The sequence below is a fragment of the Cherax quadricarinatus genome, chromosome 55, assembly GCF_038502225.1.
Source record: "Cherax quadricarinatus isolate ZL_2023a chromosome 55, ASM3850222v1, whole genome shotgun sequence".
NCBI lineage: Eukaryota > Metazoa > Arthropoda > Malacostraca > Decapoda > Parastacidae > Cherax > Cherax quadricarinatus.
Genome location: NC_091346.1, coordinates 13,556,948 through 13,574,535, shown reverse-complemented (window position 1 = coordinate 13,574,535; position 17,588 = coordinate 13,556,948). Strand labels below are relative to the sequence as shown.

Sequence of the window (17,588 nt, the reverse complement as noted above, 5' to 3'; positions counted from 1 at the left end):
AAGGAATTTTAAAAGATATAGATCACACTAAATTATTTGATTTTTGTTTGATATGAATGCACCCTGCCTCGGTGGCAGACGGCCGACTTGTTGAAAAAAAAAAAAGAATGCAGCAGTGATTAGTGAATAAAATAACAGCATAACCACTGTTCTAAAATTCTCTGGTTTTCACAGAAAATTTTTCAAGGTGCATTCCTTAAGAGAGAGAGATGCTCTGCACAGCACACTAGCAAGGGTTCACACCCAAAATCTATTGATGTATCGGAAGACGTAAACAAGGTGAGGCAGTCTAGTAGTATTGAGCACAAGTGCAACCTTTTGTTTGCTGATGTGTTTTGAATGCCATCATTATATATAACTTCTCGCTTGCATTGAATACAGTCAGTTGTATTTGTTACAATTACCTACTTGTAGTTTCTTTCCTGAAAATTTTTGTTCTTTCCACATTATAAGTTAAAATAAATATGTTTTCCTGTGATGGTGAATACTTTTGCCAGAGATTAGATATATGTAGTATGAGCAGTTCATTCTCACTGGTCCTTTCCAGTATTCACAATGAATACTTTCAATGTGATGTACAGGGAGTGCTCACTTAATGCCAGTTAATCATGACCTCTATTTTAGCTGTATAACAGCTAAATGGATGCCATGATTAATTGGCTAACTTTAAGTAAAAGTCCACCACACTTTAACCAAACTTTTATATACTAAAGATAAATTTGTTTCATAAAATAACAAACTAAGACAATAATTGTGGTGTGGTCATTGTGTTATATGTAATGGTGTCATGTGACTAGCAGTCACTAAGTATTACATTATTAGCTTCTTGTATATACAGTAGATAAGTAGGATGGGTAGGGATGTAATTTGGTAGATAATTTGATTTATAATAATAATAATACTTCAGCATGATACAAGGCCAATAAAGGGAAGATAAGACATTCTTATTATTTTGCTTAAAATGGTAGCTTGTACATAATTCATATTATTATTAAATCTAATAAGAGTCTCCATTTTCCCTATCCAAGGAAAACAATTATAGTTATGTAGATTCTTAGATCAGGAAAATTATAAGAGTTTACTCTTAAGTAAATTTTAGCAAAGTTAGGCTGTGATGGATGTGTAGACAATGAGTAACTCACAGCAAGAGACTAGTTGATCAGGCAAGCACCAGACAAACCTGGCCAAGGTCTGGGTTGCAGAAGTAGGAAAACTCTAGAAACTTGTCAAAGGTATATAAAAAGAATAAGAGAAATATGCATAATTATGTATAACTTTTGTCTGTAAGGAAGGGATAATGTAAATCTTTGGTAATGCCAAAACTGGACTGCAAATAACAACATTTGCCTCACAGACACCTTGTCGGCCAGTTCAAAGGAGATACTGCAGCAGAAGGAAATACATGGGCAAGGCACCCAACCCCAACATTCAGCCAATGCCTGCAAGTCTATTTCCAGAAGATGGTTACTGGCTCACATCATTTTATGACATCCACAATGACATGGAAACTGGTGAGTATTTTTTTGGAATGTAATGGAGAAATACCAAAGAAAGCAAAAATTTGTGAAAAGAGTCTTGCTAATAAAGATGGGAATCCCACAGATGATCAACCTACTGTATAAGCAGATTGTAATATTTTAAAGATTTTTTTTTTTTTGTGTGTGTGTGTACATACACATCTCTTTAAGGAAGGGGTCTCAGTGCCAGTAAAAACAAGAGATGAGTTGTTATTATTATGGACCTTCCTTGCATGGGCCAGTAGGCCTGTTACAATATTCCTTCTTTCTTATATTCTTATGTTCTTATATGATGGAAAGGGTCTAGGTAGTAGGCTGGTAGACAGCAACTGCCCAGGGAGGTACTACTGTCCTGCCAAGTGAGTGTAAAATGAAAGCCTGTAATTGTTTTACATGATGGTAGGATTGCTGGTGTCGTTTTTCTGTTTCATAAGCATGCAAGATTTCAGGTACGTCTTGCTACTTCTACTTACATTTTGGCCACACTACACATGCATGTACAAGCATATATATACACACCCCTCTGGGTTTTCTTCTATTTTCTTAATAGTTCTTGTTCTTGTTTATTTCCTCTTATCTCCATGGGGAAGTGGAACAGAATTCTTCCTCTGTAAGCCATGCATGTCATGAGCAAGAGGCTAGTAACCCCTTCTCCTGTATGCATTACTAAAATTAAAAAGAGAAACTTTTGTTTTTCTTTTTGAGCCACCCTGCCTCAGTGGGAAATGGCCAATTTGTTGAAAGAAAAAGAAAGAAATATGGAAAGGCGAAGGTATTGGGATTATGGAGTGAATATTTTTAGGAGGTGTTAAATGTTTAAGAAGAGAGGAAGTCAGTGATATCCTGCATTAGGCAGGGAGGTATAGTATCTTTTAGGAGTGCGGAAGAGCTGAATAAGAGTGTGGGAGAGGTGTGTGAAGCATTGAGTAGAATGATAGGGGGGTAAAGTAGCTGATTGATGGAATCAAGACAAATATTAAAAGCAGGTAGAGATGTAGTTTTGGAGTGGTTGGTGCATTTGGTCAGAAAATGTATAAAGGGAAAGGTATCTAAGGATTGGCAGAGAGTATGTATAGTTCCTTTGTATAAAGGAAAAGGGGATAAAATGTATGGTAGAGCTATTATTGAAAGAATTAAGAGTAATACAAAGAGCAGCATTGCAGATTAACTAGGCTTTATTAACAGTACAGGATGTGTAGATCAAGTGTTTATATTGAATCATATAAGTGAACACACATACTACACACACAGTGTTAGGGGAGACATGATAATGACTTATAAAATGCTTGGAGGAATTGGCAAAGTGGACAAAGAGAGGATGTTCCAGACATGGGACACAGAAACAAGGGGTCACAATTGGAAGTTAAAGACTCCTCTGAGTCAGAGGGATGTTAGGAAGTATTTTTTCATTAACAGAATTGTCAGGAAGTGGAGTAGCCAAGAAAGTGACATAGTGGAGGCAGGAACCATACATAGTTTTAAGATAAGGTTTGATAAAGCTCATGGAGCAGGGAGAGAGTGAATTAGTATTGACCAGTGAAGAGGCAGTGCCACTTATAGGTGAGTACGTATGTATGTACACACACACACACACCAGGAGTCAGGAAGTGGAATAGTTTGGGAAGCGATGTAATGGAGGCAGGATCCATACATAGCTTTAAGCAGAGGTATGATAAAGCTCATGGTTCAGGGAAAGTGACCTAGTAGCAACCAGTGAAGAGGCAGGACCAGGAGCTTGGACTCGACCCCTGCAACCTCAACTAGGTGAGTACACACACACACACACACACACACACACACACACACACACACACACACACACACACACACACACACACACACACACACACACACCCAAAATCAACCTGACGACACTGGAGGACAGGAGAGATAGGGGGGACATGATAATGACATACAAAATACTGAGAAGAATTGACAAGGTGGACAAAGACAGGATGTTCCAGAGATGGGACACAGCAACAAGGGGACACAGTTGGAAGTTGAAGACACAGATGAATCACAGGGATGTTAGGAAGTATTTCTTCAGCCACAGAGTAGTCAGGAAGTGGAATAGTTTGGGAAGCGATGTAGTGGAGGCAGGATCCATACATAGCTTTAAGCAGAGATATGATAAAGCTCATGGTTCAGGGAGAGTGACCTAGTAGCGACCAGTGAAGAGGCGAGGCCAGGAGCTTGGACTCTACCTCTGCAACCACAACTAGGTGAGTACACACACACACACACACACACACACAACCCCCCCCAACCCACCCACCCAACCCCACCCCCCACCCAACCCACCCAACCCACCCAACCCCCACCCAACCCACCCAACCCCCACCCAACCCCCACCCAACCCACCCAACCCCCACCCAACCCCCACCCAACCCCCACCCAACCAACCCAACCAACCCAACCCAACCCAACCAACCCAACCCAACCCAACCAACCCAACCCAACCAACCCAACCAACCCAACCCAACCAACCCAACCCAACCCAACCAACCCAACCCAACCAACCCAACCCAACCAACCCAACCAACCCAACCAACCCAACCAACCCAACCCAACCAACCCCACCCCAACCCAACCCACTCAACCCAACCCAACCCACCCACCCAACACAACCCACCCAACCCACCCCACCCAACCCACCCACCCAACCCACCCACCCCACCCAACCCACCCAACCCACCCACCCCAACCCACCCACCCACCCCAACCCACCCACCCACCCCAACCCACCCACCCACCCCAACCCACCCACCCACCCCAACCCACCCACCCACCCCAACCCACCCACCCAACCCAACCCACCCACCCACCCCACCCAACCCAACCCGCCCACCCAACCCAACCCACCCACCCAACCCACCCACCCAACCCACCCAACCCACCCAACCCACCCACCCACCTACCTACCTACCTGCCTACCTACCTACCTACCTGGTGGAGCACCAGGAACACAACAAGAGTATAAACGCCAACCAGCGTGGATTCATGGAAGGCAAATCCTGTGTCACAAACCTTATTTTATTTATTTATTTATTTTTTTTATTTATTATTTGGACATGATACATAATTGTACAAAAGAAATACAGTGGTTGAGTGTACATGCCAAAAGCCCCTTGTATGCAGAGCATTGTGGGCAGACCTAAAATTAACTTAAGATTAACTAAGCAATGACTTGAGTAGTCAGGAAGTGGAATAGTTTGGGAAGCGATGTAGTGGAGGCAGGATCCATACACAGCTTTAAGCAGAGTTATGATAAAGCTCATGGTTCAGTGAGTGACCCAGTAGTGACCAGTGAAGAGGTGGGGCCAAGAACTATGACTCAACCCTTGCAACCACAAATAGGTGAGTACACACACACACACACACACACATACATACACACACACACACACACACACACACACACACACACACACACACACACACACACACACACATGCAAACACACACACAGGATTTCACACCATCCTGTGAACTGACCATCTGAACCTCGCTCCTTCTCTCTCCCTCTCTTCCTATCCTAGCTAGAGACCTATCTCTACCTTTCTCACTCTTTACCTATATCTCTCTCTCTACCTATCCCTCTCTACCTATCCCTCTCTCTCTCTTCCCTCTCTCCCCTCTAACATCTCTTACCTCTAACACCTCCCCTCCTCTAACATCTCTCCCCTCCCATTATCTCTCCCCTCTCCCTTTCCCCATCTCTCCCCTCCTCCCCTCCCTCTCCCAATAGCCTCTCCCCTCTCGCTCTTCCACCCCCCCTCTTTCCCCCTTTTCCCCCCTCTCTCTCCCCCTCTCTTTGCCCTCTCTCTCTCTCTCTCCCCCTCTCTTTGCCCTCTCTCTCTCTCTCTCCTCCCTCCCTCCCTCTCTCCCTCCCTCCCTCTCTCCCTCCCTCCCTCTCTCCCTCCCTCTCTCCCCTCCTCTCTCTCTCTCTCTCTCTCTCTCTCTCTCTCTCTCTCTCTCTCTCTCTCTCTCTCTCTCTCTCTCTCTCTCTCTCTCTCCCTCTCTCCCCCTCTCTCACTTGCTCCCCCTCTCTCCCTCTCTTGCTCTCTCTCTTCCCCATTTTCCCTTCTAACTCTCCCCCTCTCCTACCCTTCCCTTCACTCTCTCTCCCCCTCTCTCTCTCACTCTCTCTTCCCCTTTTTCCTTCTCACTATCCCCCCCCCCCTCTCTCTCTCTCTCTCTCTCTCTCTCTCTCTCTCTCTCTCTCTCTCTCTCTCTCTCTCTCTCTCTCTCTCTCCTTCTCTCTCTCTCTCTCTCTCTCTCTCTCTCTCTCTCTCTCTCTCTCTCTCTCTCTCTCTCTCTCTCTCCATCTCTTCTCCATTTTTCCCTTCTCACTCTCCCCCTCTCCTTCCCTTCCCTCCTCTCTCTTTCCCCCTCTCACACTCTCTCTCCCCTTTTCCCTTTTCACTCTTCCCCTCTCTCTCTCCTTCTACCTTTCCCTTCTCTCTTCTCTCACAAAAAAAAATGGTGGGGACTCGCAGGAACCAAGGATCAGATGAGAATGGTTCTGGTAGGGAGGAGTGGATGGAGGAGCAGTGGAAAAGGATGGAACAAGAGTGGGAGAGAAAATAGGAGAGCTTTCTGAAAATATGGAGAAAGAGCTCTCTGTGAAATTGGAAAAGAGGTTGGAGAAGGAGACAAAGAATTGGGAGGCACAAGTCAAAACTGCAGTAGCCAAGATAAGGGTCCTAGAAGTTGAGATAAATAGGCTGAAGCGAGTTACAGGGGCAGTGACCAGAGAAGACACAGCATATGAAGCTGCGAGGCCGAACAGGAAGGAAGGAATTGTGAATTATGCTAAGGTCATATCAACCTGCCAAGGAGGACCAAGGAGTGAAAGGAAAGAACAGCTCGTTGCAGATGGAGAGGGCGATAGGTCGAATGCTGAGGCACAACCATGCTATCAAGAGCCACTGGAAAAAACAAGGGAGAAACTGACCACATACAGGCAGGATCCAGAGTCACAGAGGGTGAGGCAATGGGAGGAGGAAAGGGCAAAATCAGTGTTTATCCATGGGCTTCAGGAGAGAGAGGAAAGGACACACACTGAAAGGCAGCAGGAAGAAAGAAAGGAGATTGAGAAAATCATCACGGAAATAGGTGAAGAGATGGACGAGATTGTAAATTTTCAGAGAATAGGGGGGTACTCGAAGGGGAGAAACCGACCAATCAAGCTGATTCCCAGGACGGAAACAGTGCGGAACAGGATCCTCCAAGAGAAACCACGATTGAAATACTCGGAAGAGTACAAGAGGGTGTTCCTAGACAGAGACAGAACAAAATCAGAATGACAGCAGCTGAGGGAGAGGACAAAAAAGCGAAAGGAGCTAGGAAAAGAGACAAGGATGGAACCAGCAGAGGTCAGTCAGAGCAGAACAGAACAGCAAGGGCAAGCACACACACAACTATTCTCAGAACCATACAACCTATCACACCATCCCAACACACACTACAATCCATACCCACAGCCTCCACCCAACACCGAGCTATAGAATCCCACAGTATGCCACCAGGTCTCCCACCCTCACAGGCCCCCCAAACCACAGTGTTGGAAAGGAAACTGAAGGTATGGTACACAAACTCTGATGGAATAACAAATAAGTGGGAGGAGTGGCATGAAAAAGTCAAAGAAGCATCACCGGACATCATAGCTCTCACAGAAACCAAGCTTACAGGTATGATAACAGATGCCATCTTTCCAACGGGATACCAAATCGTGAGGAAAGACAGAGAGAACAGGGGGGGTGGAGGAGTGGCATTGCTGATCAAAAATCGCTGGAATTTTGATGACCTGGAGAGAGGAGACAGCGGAGAAGAAAGTGATTACATAGCGGGAACGCTTCACTCTGGAGGTCCCAAGGTGGTAATAGCAGTGATGTATAACCCACCACAGAACAGCAGGAGGCCAAGGCAAGAGTACGACGAGAGCAACAGAGCGATGGTTGACACACTGGCTAGAGTGGCCAGAAGAGCTCATGCATGCAGGGCAAAGCTCCTGATCATGGGTGACTTTAACCACAAGGAGATCGATTGGGAGAACTTGGACCCACATGGGGGCCAAGATACATGGAGGGCTAAGATGATGGAGGTGGTACTGGAAAACTTCATGTGCCAACACGTAAGGGACACTACAAGAGAGAGAGGAGAGGACGAACCAGCAAGGCTGGACTTAGTATTCACCTTGAGTAGTGCAGATATCGAGGACATCACATATGAAAGACCCCTTGGGGCCAGTGACCATTTGGTTCTAAGCTTCGAATACACAGTAGAGCTACAAGTGGAGGGAGAAGCAGGAAGGCCAGGACGAATGAAGCCAAACTACAAGAAAGGGGACTACACAGGAATGAGGAACTTCCTGAATGGGGTTCAGTGGGACAGAGAACTAGCAGGGAAGCCAGTTAATGAGATGATGGAATATGTAGCAACAAAATGCAAGGAGGCTGAGGAGAGGTTTGTACCCAAGGGTAACAGGAATAATGAAAAAGCCAGGATGAGCCCATGGTTTACCCAAAGGTGCAGGGAGGCAAAAACCAAGTGTGCTAGGGAATGGAAGAAATATAGAAGGCAAAGGACCCAGGAGAATAAGGAGAGCAGTCGTAGAGCCAGAAACGAATATGCACAGATAAGAAGGGAGGCCCAAAGACAATATGAAAACGACATAGCAGCAAAAGCCAAATCTGACCCGAAACTGTTGTACAGCCACATCAGGAGGAAAACAACAGTCAAGGACCAGGTAATCAGGCTAAGGAAGGAAGGAGGAGAGACAACAAGAAATGACCGTGAAGTATGTGAGGAACTCAACAAGAGATTCAAAGAAGTGTTCACAGAGGAGACAGAAGGGGCTCCAGAAAGACGGAGAGGTGGGGCACACCACCATGTGCTGGACACAGTGCACACAACCGAGGAAGAAGTGAAGAGGCTTCTGAGTGAGCTAGATACCTCAAAGGCAATGGGGCCAGATAACATCTCCCCATGGGTATTGAGAGAGGGAGCAGAGGCGCTATGTGTACCCCTAACAACAATATTCAATACATCTATCGAAACAGGGAGATTGCCTGAGGCATGGAAGACAGCAAATGTAGTCCTAATCTTTAAAAAAGGAGACAGACATGAAGCATTAAACTACAGACCAGTGTCACTGACATGTATAGTATGCAAAATCATGGAGAAGATTATCAGGAGAAGAGTGGTGGAACACCTAGAAAGGAACGATCTCATCAACAGCAGCCAACATGGTTTCAGGGACGGGAAATCCTGTGTCACAAACCTACTGGAGTTCTATGACATGGTGACAGCAGTAAGACAAAAGAGAGAGGGATGGGTGGATTGCATTTTCTTGGACTGCAAGAAGGCGTTTGACACAGTCCACACAAGAGATTGGTGCAAAAACTGGAGGACCAAGCAGGGATAATGGGAAGGCACTGCAATGGATCAGGGAATACTTGTCAGGAAGACAGCAGCGAGTCATGGTACGTGGCGAGGTGTCAGAGTGGGCACCTGTGACCAGCGGGGTCCCACAGGGGTCAGTCCTAGGACCAGTGCTGTTTCTGGTATTTGTGAACGACATGACGGAAGGAATAGACTCTGAGGTGTCCCTGTTTGCAGATGACATGAAGTTGATGAGAAGAATTCACTCGATCGAAGACCAGGCAGAACTACAAAGGGATCTGGACAGGCTGCAGACCTGGTCCAGCAATTGGCTCCTGGAGTTCAATCCCACCAAGTGCAAAGTCATGAAGATTGGGGAAGGGCAAAGAAGACCGCAGACGGAGTACAGTCTAGGGGGCCAGAGACTACAAACCTCACTCAAGGAAAAAGATCTTGGGGTGAGTATAACACCAGGCACATCTCCTGAAGCGCACATCAACCAAATAACTGCTGCAGCATATGGGCGCCTAGCAAACCTCAGAACAGCATTCCGACATCTTAATAAGGAATCATTCAGGACCCTGTACACCGTGTACGTTAGGCCCATATTGGAGTATGCGGCACCAGTTTGGAACCCATACCTAGCCAAGCACGTAAAGAAACTAGAGAAAGTGCAAAGGTTTGCAACAAGACTAGTCCCAGAGCTAAGAGGTATGTCCTACGAGGAGAGGTTAAGGGAAATCAACCTGACGACACTGGAGGACAGGAGAGATAGGGGGGACATGATAACGACATACAAAATACTGAGAGGAATTGACAAGGTGGACAAAGACAGGCTGTTCCAGAGATTGGACACAGTAACAAGGGGACACAGTTGGAAGCTGAAGACAGATGAATCACAGGGATGTTAGGAAGTATTTCTTCAGCCACAGAGTAGTCAGTAAGTGGAATAGTTTGGGAAGCGATGTAGTGGAGGCAGGATCCATACATAGCTTTAAGCAGAGGTATGATAAAGCTCACGGCTCAGGGAGAGTGACCTAGTAGCGATCAGTGAAGAGGCGGGGCCAGGAGCTCAGACTCGACCCTCGCAACCTCAAATAGGTGAGTACACACACACACACACATACACACACACACACACACATGCACAGTTTTTAATTTTCATAGTTTACATCTTTCAATTGTGTTTGAACAGTATTTTTTGTGCATTGTTAGATACTAAAAAATATTTAGGGGGATTAAAATATTTTTATATTACAGATAATGTAGATATTGTTAACGAAGATGGGGTGATGACCGGCTATGAAGAGTGGATCATGACTCCTTCAGAAAAAGCCAATGAATCAACAAATAAAACTGTGCAGAATGTTAAAAATAAATGCGATGGAGCCGTTCAATTTCCAGATGCACCTGACCATAGACAAGGTAGGCTTTCATATACAAATGTAAGTTTTTATTTCTTTTCAAAGGTTACAATGTGTGATTTACATTTTTTTTTTAAATATTAAGTACAAAGAAAGCCACTAACATGCCTGAGCATTTTGGGCAGACTAATCATTGCCTACACACTACTTAAAACTAGACATAGGTTATGGAGTGGTAAATTTTAATTATTCATTATATTACAATAGAGAGCTAGCCAAAATATTATAATTAATAAGATTATACAGGTCAGCCATTATTGATCCTGCAGTCACAAATCTGGTTCCATCACTAATTCAGCACTAATTTCAGCTAGCATAATTTCAAATTATGCTAACTGATCACTAATCACTAATACGTCTCCCTTTAGGTCCAGTGATGCCGGATTAGTGATGGTTGACCTGATGTAAAGAAGTAGTACAAAAAAAAATAACTGTATTACAATTAGTACAATTTATAATGCTACAACAGTACAGCTTTATGTGTGTATTAACATTTTATGTAGATCTAGCTGTCCTATTTTTTTTTATATTTCTTGAATAGTTTCAAACTGGTTAAATGATTTAGTATGTGTTGCTATAGTTAAGTTTGGGAGAGGAGATGTTTTTAATTATAGTCCTAACTTGACTGGCAGACAGGATCTTTTGCTGGTTCAGGCAATAAATTCCAGATCTTAAGGCTCTTTATGTGCATTGCATTTTTGCATAGAGTGAGATGGACATGAGAGATGTCAAAGAGATTTTTGTGTCTTGTCTTGTGCCTGTGCAAGTTCAAACTCTTGAACAATGGAGGGGTGTGTTGTCTGGTGCGGGAGTTGGTGATCATCCACAAAGATTTAATGTACATACAAAACCCAAATACATGTGTTTGTGTGTACATATGCATGTACTTTTCTGATAAAATCAATGATAAATCAAGGAAGGTGCTTTCTCATCATTATCCACGAGACCTCTGCAGGTTTTTGAGCATAATGTTAGCAAAATGTATGAAATAACATATAGTCTACAATACATACATACCTGTACTATCATTGACCACACTTTTAAATAAATCTTCCCCAAAATACTATAAAATTTTGGTTTTCTAGAGTGATCCCATTTGCTTTGTTGTATAAATATGCTCATGCACTCGCCCAAACCCAGCACCACTTGATTTTTTTTATAGCTATATCTTTTTAACCCTTTGACTGTTTTGGTCGTATATATAAGTCTTACGAGCCAGTGTTTTTGACATATTTATGCTCCAAAATTCTAGCGGCTCCAAATCAAGCGGGAGAAAGCTGGTAGGCCCACATTTGAGAGAATGGGTCTGTGTGGTCGGTGTTTTCTCATTATGCACTGCGTGCTGCAGCACGCAGTGCATAATGAGAAAAAAAAAACCTCCAGCCGTGCTTTTGGATTAACACACCGACTTTGAGGTGTATTTTCGTATAGTATTTATCGTTTTATTCTCATTTTCTTGGTCTCATTTGATAAAATAAAAGATATACATATTACAGAAATAGAGATGATTTTGATTGGTTTCACAATGAAAATGACCTTGAAATTGAGCTCAAACTAGCAGAAATGTTCGATTTTTGCCAATGTTCAAGAGTAAACAAATGACATCATTGTCCAGTAAGTGTACAATTAGCCATTCTAATATGCAGTCATGAATGGGTTGACATTATTGATACAATTATTACAATAATGCAGTAGTCTGCATAACAGTAAATCTTCTATTTCTTGTGTGAATAAAAATTCAAAATAGAAAACAAGAGTAATATAAGCAGGGCCTGGAGGCATGACTGATGGACAGAGAAAAATGTTATTTTAGTGCCAGGAATGTCTGTGTTGTTCTTTCTGGACCCTATTTTGAAATTGGCATCTTTTTAATTTGCGTGAAATTGGCCAACCTGCCAATTTCTGACCACTTTATTGGGTAGTTGAAATCAGTAATTGGATGGTTTCTTGTACTCAATGGATAGAACAAATGGAGTTTTAACCCTTTGACTGTTTTCGACGTATAAATACGTCTTACAAGCCAATGTTTCTGACGTATATATACTCAATAATTCTAGCGGCTTCAAATCAAGCGGGAGAAAGCTGGTAGGCCCACATGTGAGAGAATGGGTCTGTGTGGTCAGTGTGCACCACATAAAAAAAATCCTGCAGCACACATTGCGTAATGAGAAAAAAAAACTGATCGTTTTTTTGGAATAAAACGCCGACTTTGAGGTGTATTTTCGTATAGTATTTATCGTTGTATTCGCGTTTTCATGGTCTTAGGTGATAAAATGGAAAACATATTACAGAAATAGAGATGATTTTCATTACTTTGACAATGAAAACGACCTTGAAACTGAGCTCAAAGTAGCGGAAATGTTCGATTTTTACCAATGTTCAGGAGTAAATAAATCACACCACACATCCAATACACGTCAACTGGGGAGTCTGATATTCTTTCACTAGTGCACTGATATTATTTATACCATTTTTACAATAATGCAGTAGTCTGCATAACAGTAAATTTTGTATTTTTTTGTATGAATAAAAAATCAAAATAAAAAGCAATAATAATATAAGAGGGGCCTAGAGATGTGACTAATGAACAGAGCATATGTTATTTTAGTGCCACGAATGTCTACCTTGTTTATTCTGGACCCTATTTTGAAATTGGCATCTTTTTAGTTTGCGTGAAATTGGCCAAATTGCCAATTTCTGACCACAATATTGGGTAGTCTAAATTAGTAAATGGGAGGTTTCTTGTACTCAGCTGATAGATAAAATGGAGTTCTAAAGAAATAGCTATGAGTTTAGTCAACTGGAACAATGGAATTGGCTGAAAATAGGGCTCAAAGTCAGCGAAATCGCCGATACGCATATGTCGCCGAGACCGCTAACTTCGCGGGAGCATAATTCCATGAGTTTTCGACCAAATTTCGAACTTTTGGTGTCATTACCATCGGGAAAAGATTCTCTTATCATTTCATAAGAAAAATAATAATTTTTTTTTTCAAAAATTGAGCGACATAGGATGACAGTTTCAGAAAGGGGCCTGAAACAGTCAAAGGGTTAAAGAAATAGGTAAGAGTTAGTCGATTGAAACAGTGGAATTGACTGGAAATAGGGCTCAACATGGGTGAAAAACGCCAGTGTGTAAATATTGCCGAGGTCGCTAACTTCGCGAGAGCATAATTCCTTAAGTTTTCCATCAAATTTCGTACTTTTGGTGTCATTAACATCGGAAAAGATTCTCTATTATTTCATAAGATTTTTTTTTTTTTTTTTTCGAAAAATTTGCAACACATATTTGCGACACTTTAGGATTTGGGGTCGCGACAGTCGAAGGGTTAATCCTTTTGGTGTCAATCCCATTATACAACGGCTTTGAAGCTAGGGTCTGTCCTGTTGTACTACACTATGAGCTCAGCTCACTCAGATAAACTGTGAGAGGTAAATTTGGGCCTACATATAGAGAATTGGTCTATATAGTAAGTTTTTTTTTTTTTTTTTTCCAACAAGTCGGCCGTCTCCCACCGAGGCAGGGTAAGTGTGCACCACATAAAAAAAAATTCTGCAGCATGCAGTACATAATGAGGAAAAAAAAAAAAAGACCATGTTCTTGGTTTAAAACAACAAATTAGCAGTGTCTTTTCATACGGTTTTTATGGCTGTATTCTCGGTTTCTTGGTCTCAATTGTTATAATGGAAGATATATTACAGAAATGATGATTTTGATTGGTTTCAGGACTGAAAGTGGCTTGAAATTGAGCTCAAAGTAGCAGAAATGTTCGATTTTTGCCAATATTCTAGAATACACAATACGCATCCAGCTTGCCAGTCTAATATGCATTTAGGAATGCACTGACATTATTTATATAATTATTACAATAATAGGAACATAACATAAGAAAGAAGGAACACTGCAGCAGGCCTACTGGTCCATGCAAGGCAGGTCCAATTCTCACACCGGCTTAAGTCAGTGCCTTGACCTAGTCAGGTCAGTCACATTCACTTAAGGAAGGAGCACGGCATCTGACCTAGTAGCACAGACTACTGAAGTAGTCTGCATAACAGTAAATCTTTTATTTTGTTTTGTGAATAAAAATTAAGAATGGAAAGCAAGCGTAATATAAGATAGGCCTGGAGACATGACTGAGGAACAGAGGAAATATTTTTTAGTACCAGGAATGTCTGCATTGTTTATTCTGGACCCTATTTTTAAATTGGAAATTTTTTAATTTTGTGTGAAATTAGCCGTATTACCAATTTCTGATCACTTTATTGGATAGTTGAAATAGGTAAATGGGCGGCATCTTATATTCAGTCGATAGAATAGAAATAATATTAGTGAAATAGCTATGAGTTTGGTCAACTGGAACAATGGAATTGACTAAAAGAGGGCGCAAAATAGACGATATCACTGATGTGTAAATATTGCCGAGACCACTAACTTTGCAAGAGTGTAATTCCATAAGTTTTTCATCAAATTTTGTAGTTTTGGTTTCACTACCTTTGTCAAAAGATTCTCTTATAATTTCGTAAGATAAACTAATTTTTTTTTAATCAAGCCTAAGAGCAAGTTTGAGATCAGGGGTCTTAAGAACATAAGAAAGAAGGAACACTGCAGCAGGCCTACTGGCCCATGCGAGGCAGGTTCAGTTGTCCTGCCGGCTTAAGCCAATGCCTTAACCTAGTCAGGTTAGTCACCTTCACTTAAGGGAGGAGCACAGCATCTGACCTAGTAGCACAAACTAGTCAGGTTCAACTCTCACCCACCCACACCCACTCATGTATTTATCCAACCTATTTTTAAAACCACACAACGTCTTAGCTTTTGTGATGGTACTTGACCCTGAAAAGGTTAAATATCACTCACTGTTGGTTTATATTGGCATAATAAAGAAAGCCCCTTAAGGAAATGCCGCCATACCAGTGAGGGCTTTTAATTGAAGACAATAATCCTATCTTCCCTTCCTTTGGATCAAACCTGATGCCTCCCATTTCTCCAGGTGTTGTATGACCCTTCTGGATTTAGAGCTTTGCCCTACCTAATATTTTTTTTTTTTTCAACAAGTCGGCCGTCTCCCACCGAGGCAGGGTAACCCAAAAAAGAAAGAAAATCCCCAAAAAGAAAATACTTTCATCATCATTCAATGTTTTCACCTCACTCACACATTATCACTGTTTCTGCAGAGGTGCTCAGAATACAACAGTTTAGAAGCATATATGTATAAAGATACACAACATATCCTTCCAAACTGCCAATATCCCAAACCCCTCCTTTAAAGTGCAGGCATTGTCCTTCCCATTTCCAGAACTCAAGTCTGGCTATATAAAAATGACTGGTTTCCCTGAATCCCTTCACTAAATATTACCCTGCTCACACTCCAACAGCTCGTCAGGTCCCAAATACCATTCATCTCTATTCACTCCTATCTTACATGCTCACACACGCTTGCTGTTAGTCTAAGCCCTTCGCCCACAAAACCTCCTTTACCCCCTCCCTCCAACCTTTTCGAGGACGATCCCTTCCCCGCCTTCCTTCTCCTACAGATTTATACGCTCTCCATAGTAGTAGGTTGGTAGACAGCAGCTACCCAGGGAGGTACTACCGTTCTGCCAAGTGAGTGTAAAACGAAAGCCTGTAATTGTTTTACATGATGGTAGGATTGCTGGTGTCTTTTGTCTGTCTCATAAATATACAAGATTACAGGTATGTCTTGCTACTTCTACTTACACTTAGGTCACACTACACATACATGTACACGTTTATTTATACACACTCATCTGAGTTTTCTTTGACTTTATCTTAATAGTTCTTGTTCTTATTACTTTTCCTTTTATATCCATGGGGAAGTGGAATAAGAATCTTTCCTCCATAAGCCATGCGTTTTGTAAAAGTCAACTAAAATGCCGGGAACAATGGGCTAGTAACCCCTTTTCCTGTAATAGTTACTAAAAAGAATGAGAAGAAGAAAAATTGCCCTACCTAATGATAATAAAAAAAAGAAAATAGATTTCATTGCGGGAAATCCTACGGTTGACTCTCAGTTTAACTCTTGCCTCAAGTTAAAATGAAATGGACATGCAGCCAGGTGGGCATAAGTTGTGCCAACACAAAGCTGGGATTATATATGCATGTATATATTCAAGGTTCATAATGTGTGCACTTCAGCCTGGTCAACAACAAGCTTGTTGGTTTCTAGTGGAGGGTGAATAAAAGAGATGAGAATTGGGGCTGAATTGTTGATTTAATTTTTCAACCAAAATATACTGTTTTTAACATATGTGTATACATCTATGTGTGTAATATGACCCTCCAAACACACACACACACACACACACATATATACATACATACATTTATTTTTTTATTATCACACTGGCCGATTCCCACCAAGGCAGGGTGGCCCAAAAAAGAAAAACTTTCACCATCATTCACTCCATGACTGTCTTGCCAGAAGGGTGCTTTACACTACAGTTAAACTGCAACATTAACACCCCTCCTTCAGAGTGCAGGCACTGTACTTCACATCTCCAGGACTCAAGTCCGGCCTGCCGGTTTCCCTGAACCCCTTCATAAATGTTACTTTGCTCACACTCCAACAGCACGTCAAGTATTAAAAACCATTTGTCTCCATTCACTCCTATCAAACACGCTCACGCATGCCTGCTGGAAGTCCAAGCCCCTCGCACACAAAACCTCCCCTACCCCCTCCCTCCAACCTTTCCTAGGCCGACCCCTACCCCGCCTTCCTTCCACTACAGACTGATACACTCTTGAAGTTATTCTGTTTCGCTCCATTCTCTCCACATGTCCAAACCACCTCAACAACCCTTCCTCAGCCCTCTGGACAACAGTTTTGGTAATCCCGCACCTCCTCCTAACTTCCAAACTACGAATTCTCTGCATTATATTCACACCACACATTGCTCTCAGACATGACATCTCCACTGCCTCCAGCCTTCTCCTCGCTGCAACATTCATCACCCATGCTTCACACCCATATAAGAGCGTTGGTAAAACTATACTCTCATACATTCCCCTCTTTGCCTCCAAGGACAAAGTTCTTTGTCTCCAGAGACTCCTAAGTGCACCACTCACCCTTTTCCCCTCATCAATTCTGTGATTCACCTCATCTTTCATAGACCCATCCGCTGACACGTCCACTCCCAAATATCTGAATACATTCACCTCCTCCATACTCTCTCCCTCCAATCTGATATCCAATCTTTCATCACCTAATCTTTTTGTTATCCTCATAACCTTACTCTTTCC

The 17,588-nt window shown here is 42.5% G+C and overlaps 1 protein-coding gene across 4 annotated transcripts in view; it reads left to right on the top strand.

The window, feature by feature from the left end:
• Window positions 1-17,588, top strand: part of LOC128699011 (uncharacterized) — a 118,505-nt gene that overhangs the window by 94,232 nt on the left and 6,685 nt on the right. For 3 of the 4 annotated variants that reach the window (XM_070096840.1, XM_070096841.1, XM_070096842.1), the window contains exons 9-11: window positions 175-279; window positions 1,355-1,511; window positions 10,164-10,328. In XM_070096840.1, the coding sequence (XP_069952941.1) occupies window positions 175-279; window positions 1,355-1,511; window positions 10,164-10,328 (427 nt within the window). The remainder of the gene's footprint in view (window positions 1-174; window positions 280-1,354; window positions 1,512-10,163; window positions 10,329-17,588) is intronic. The other variant, XM_053791528.2, reaches the window with a different exon arrangement.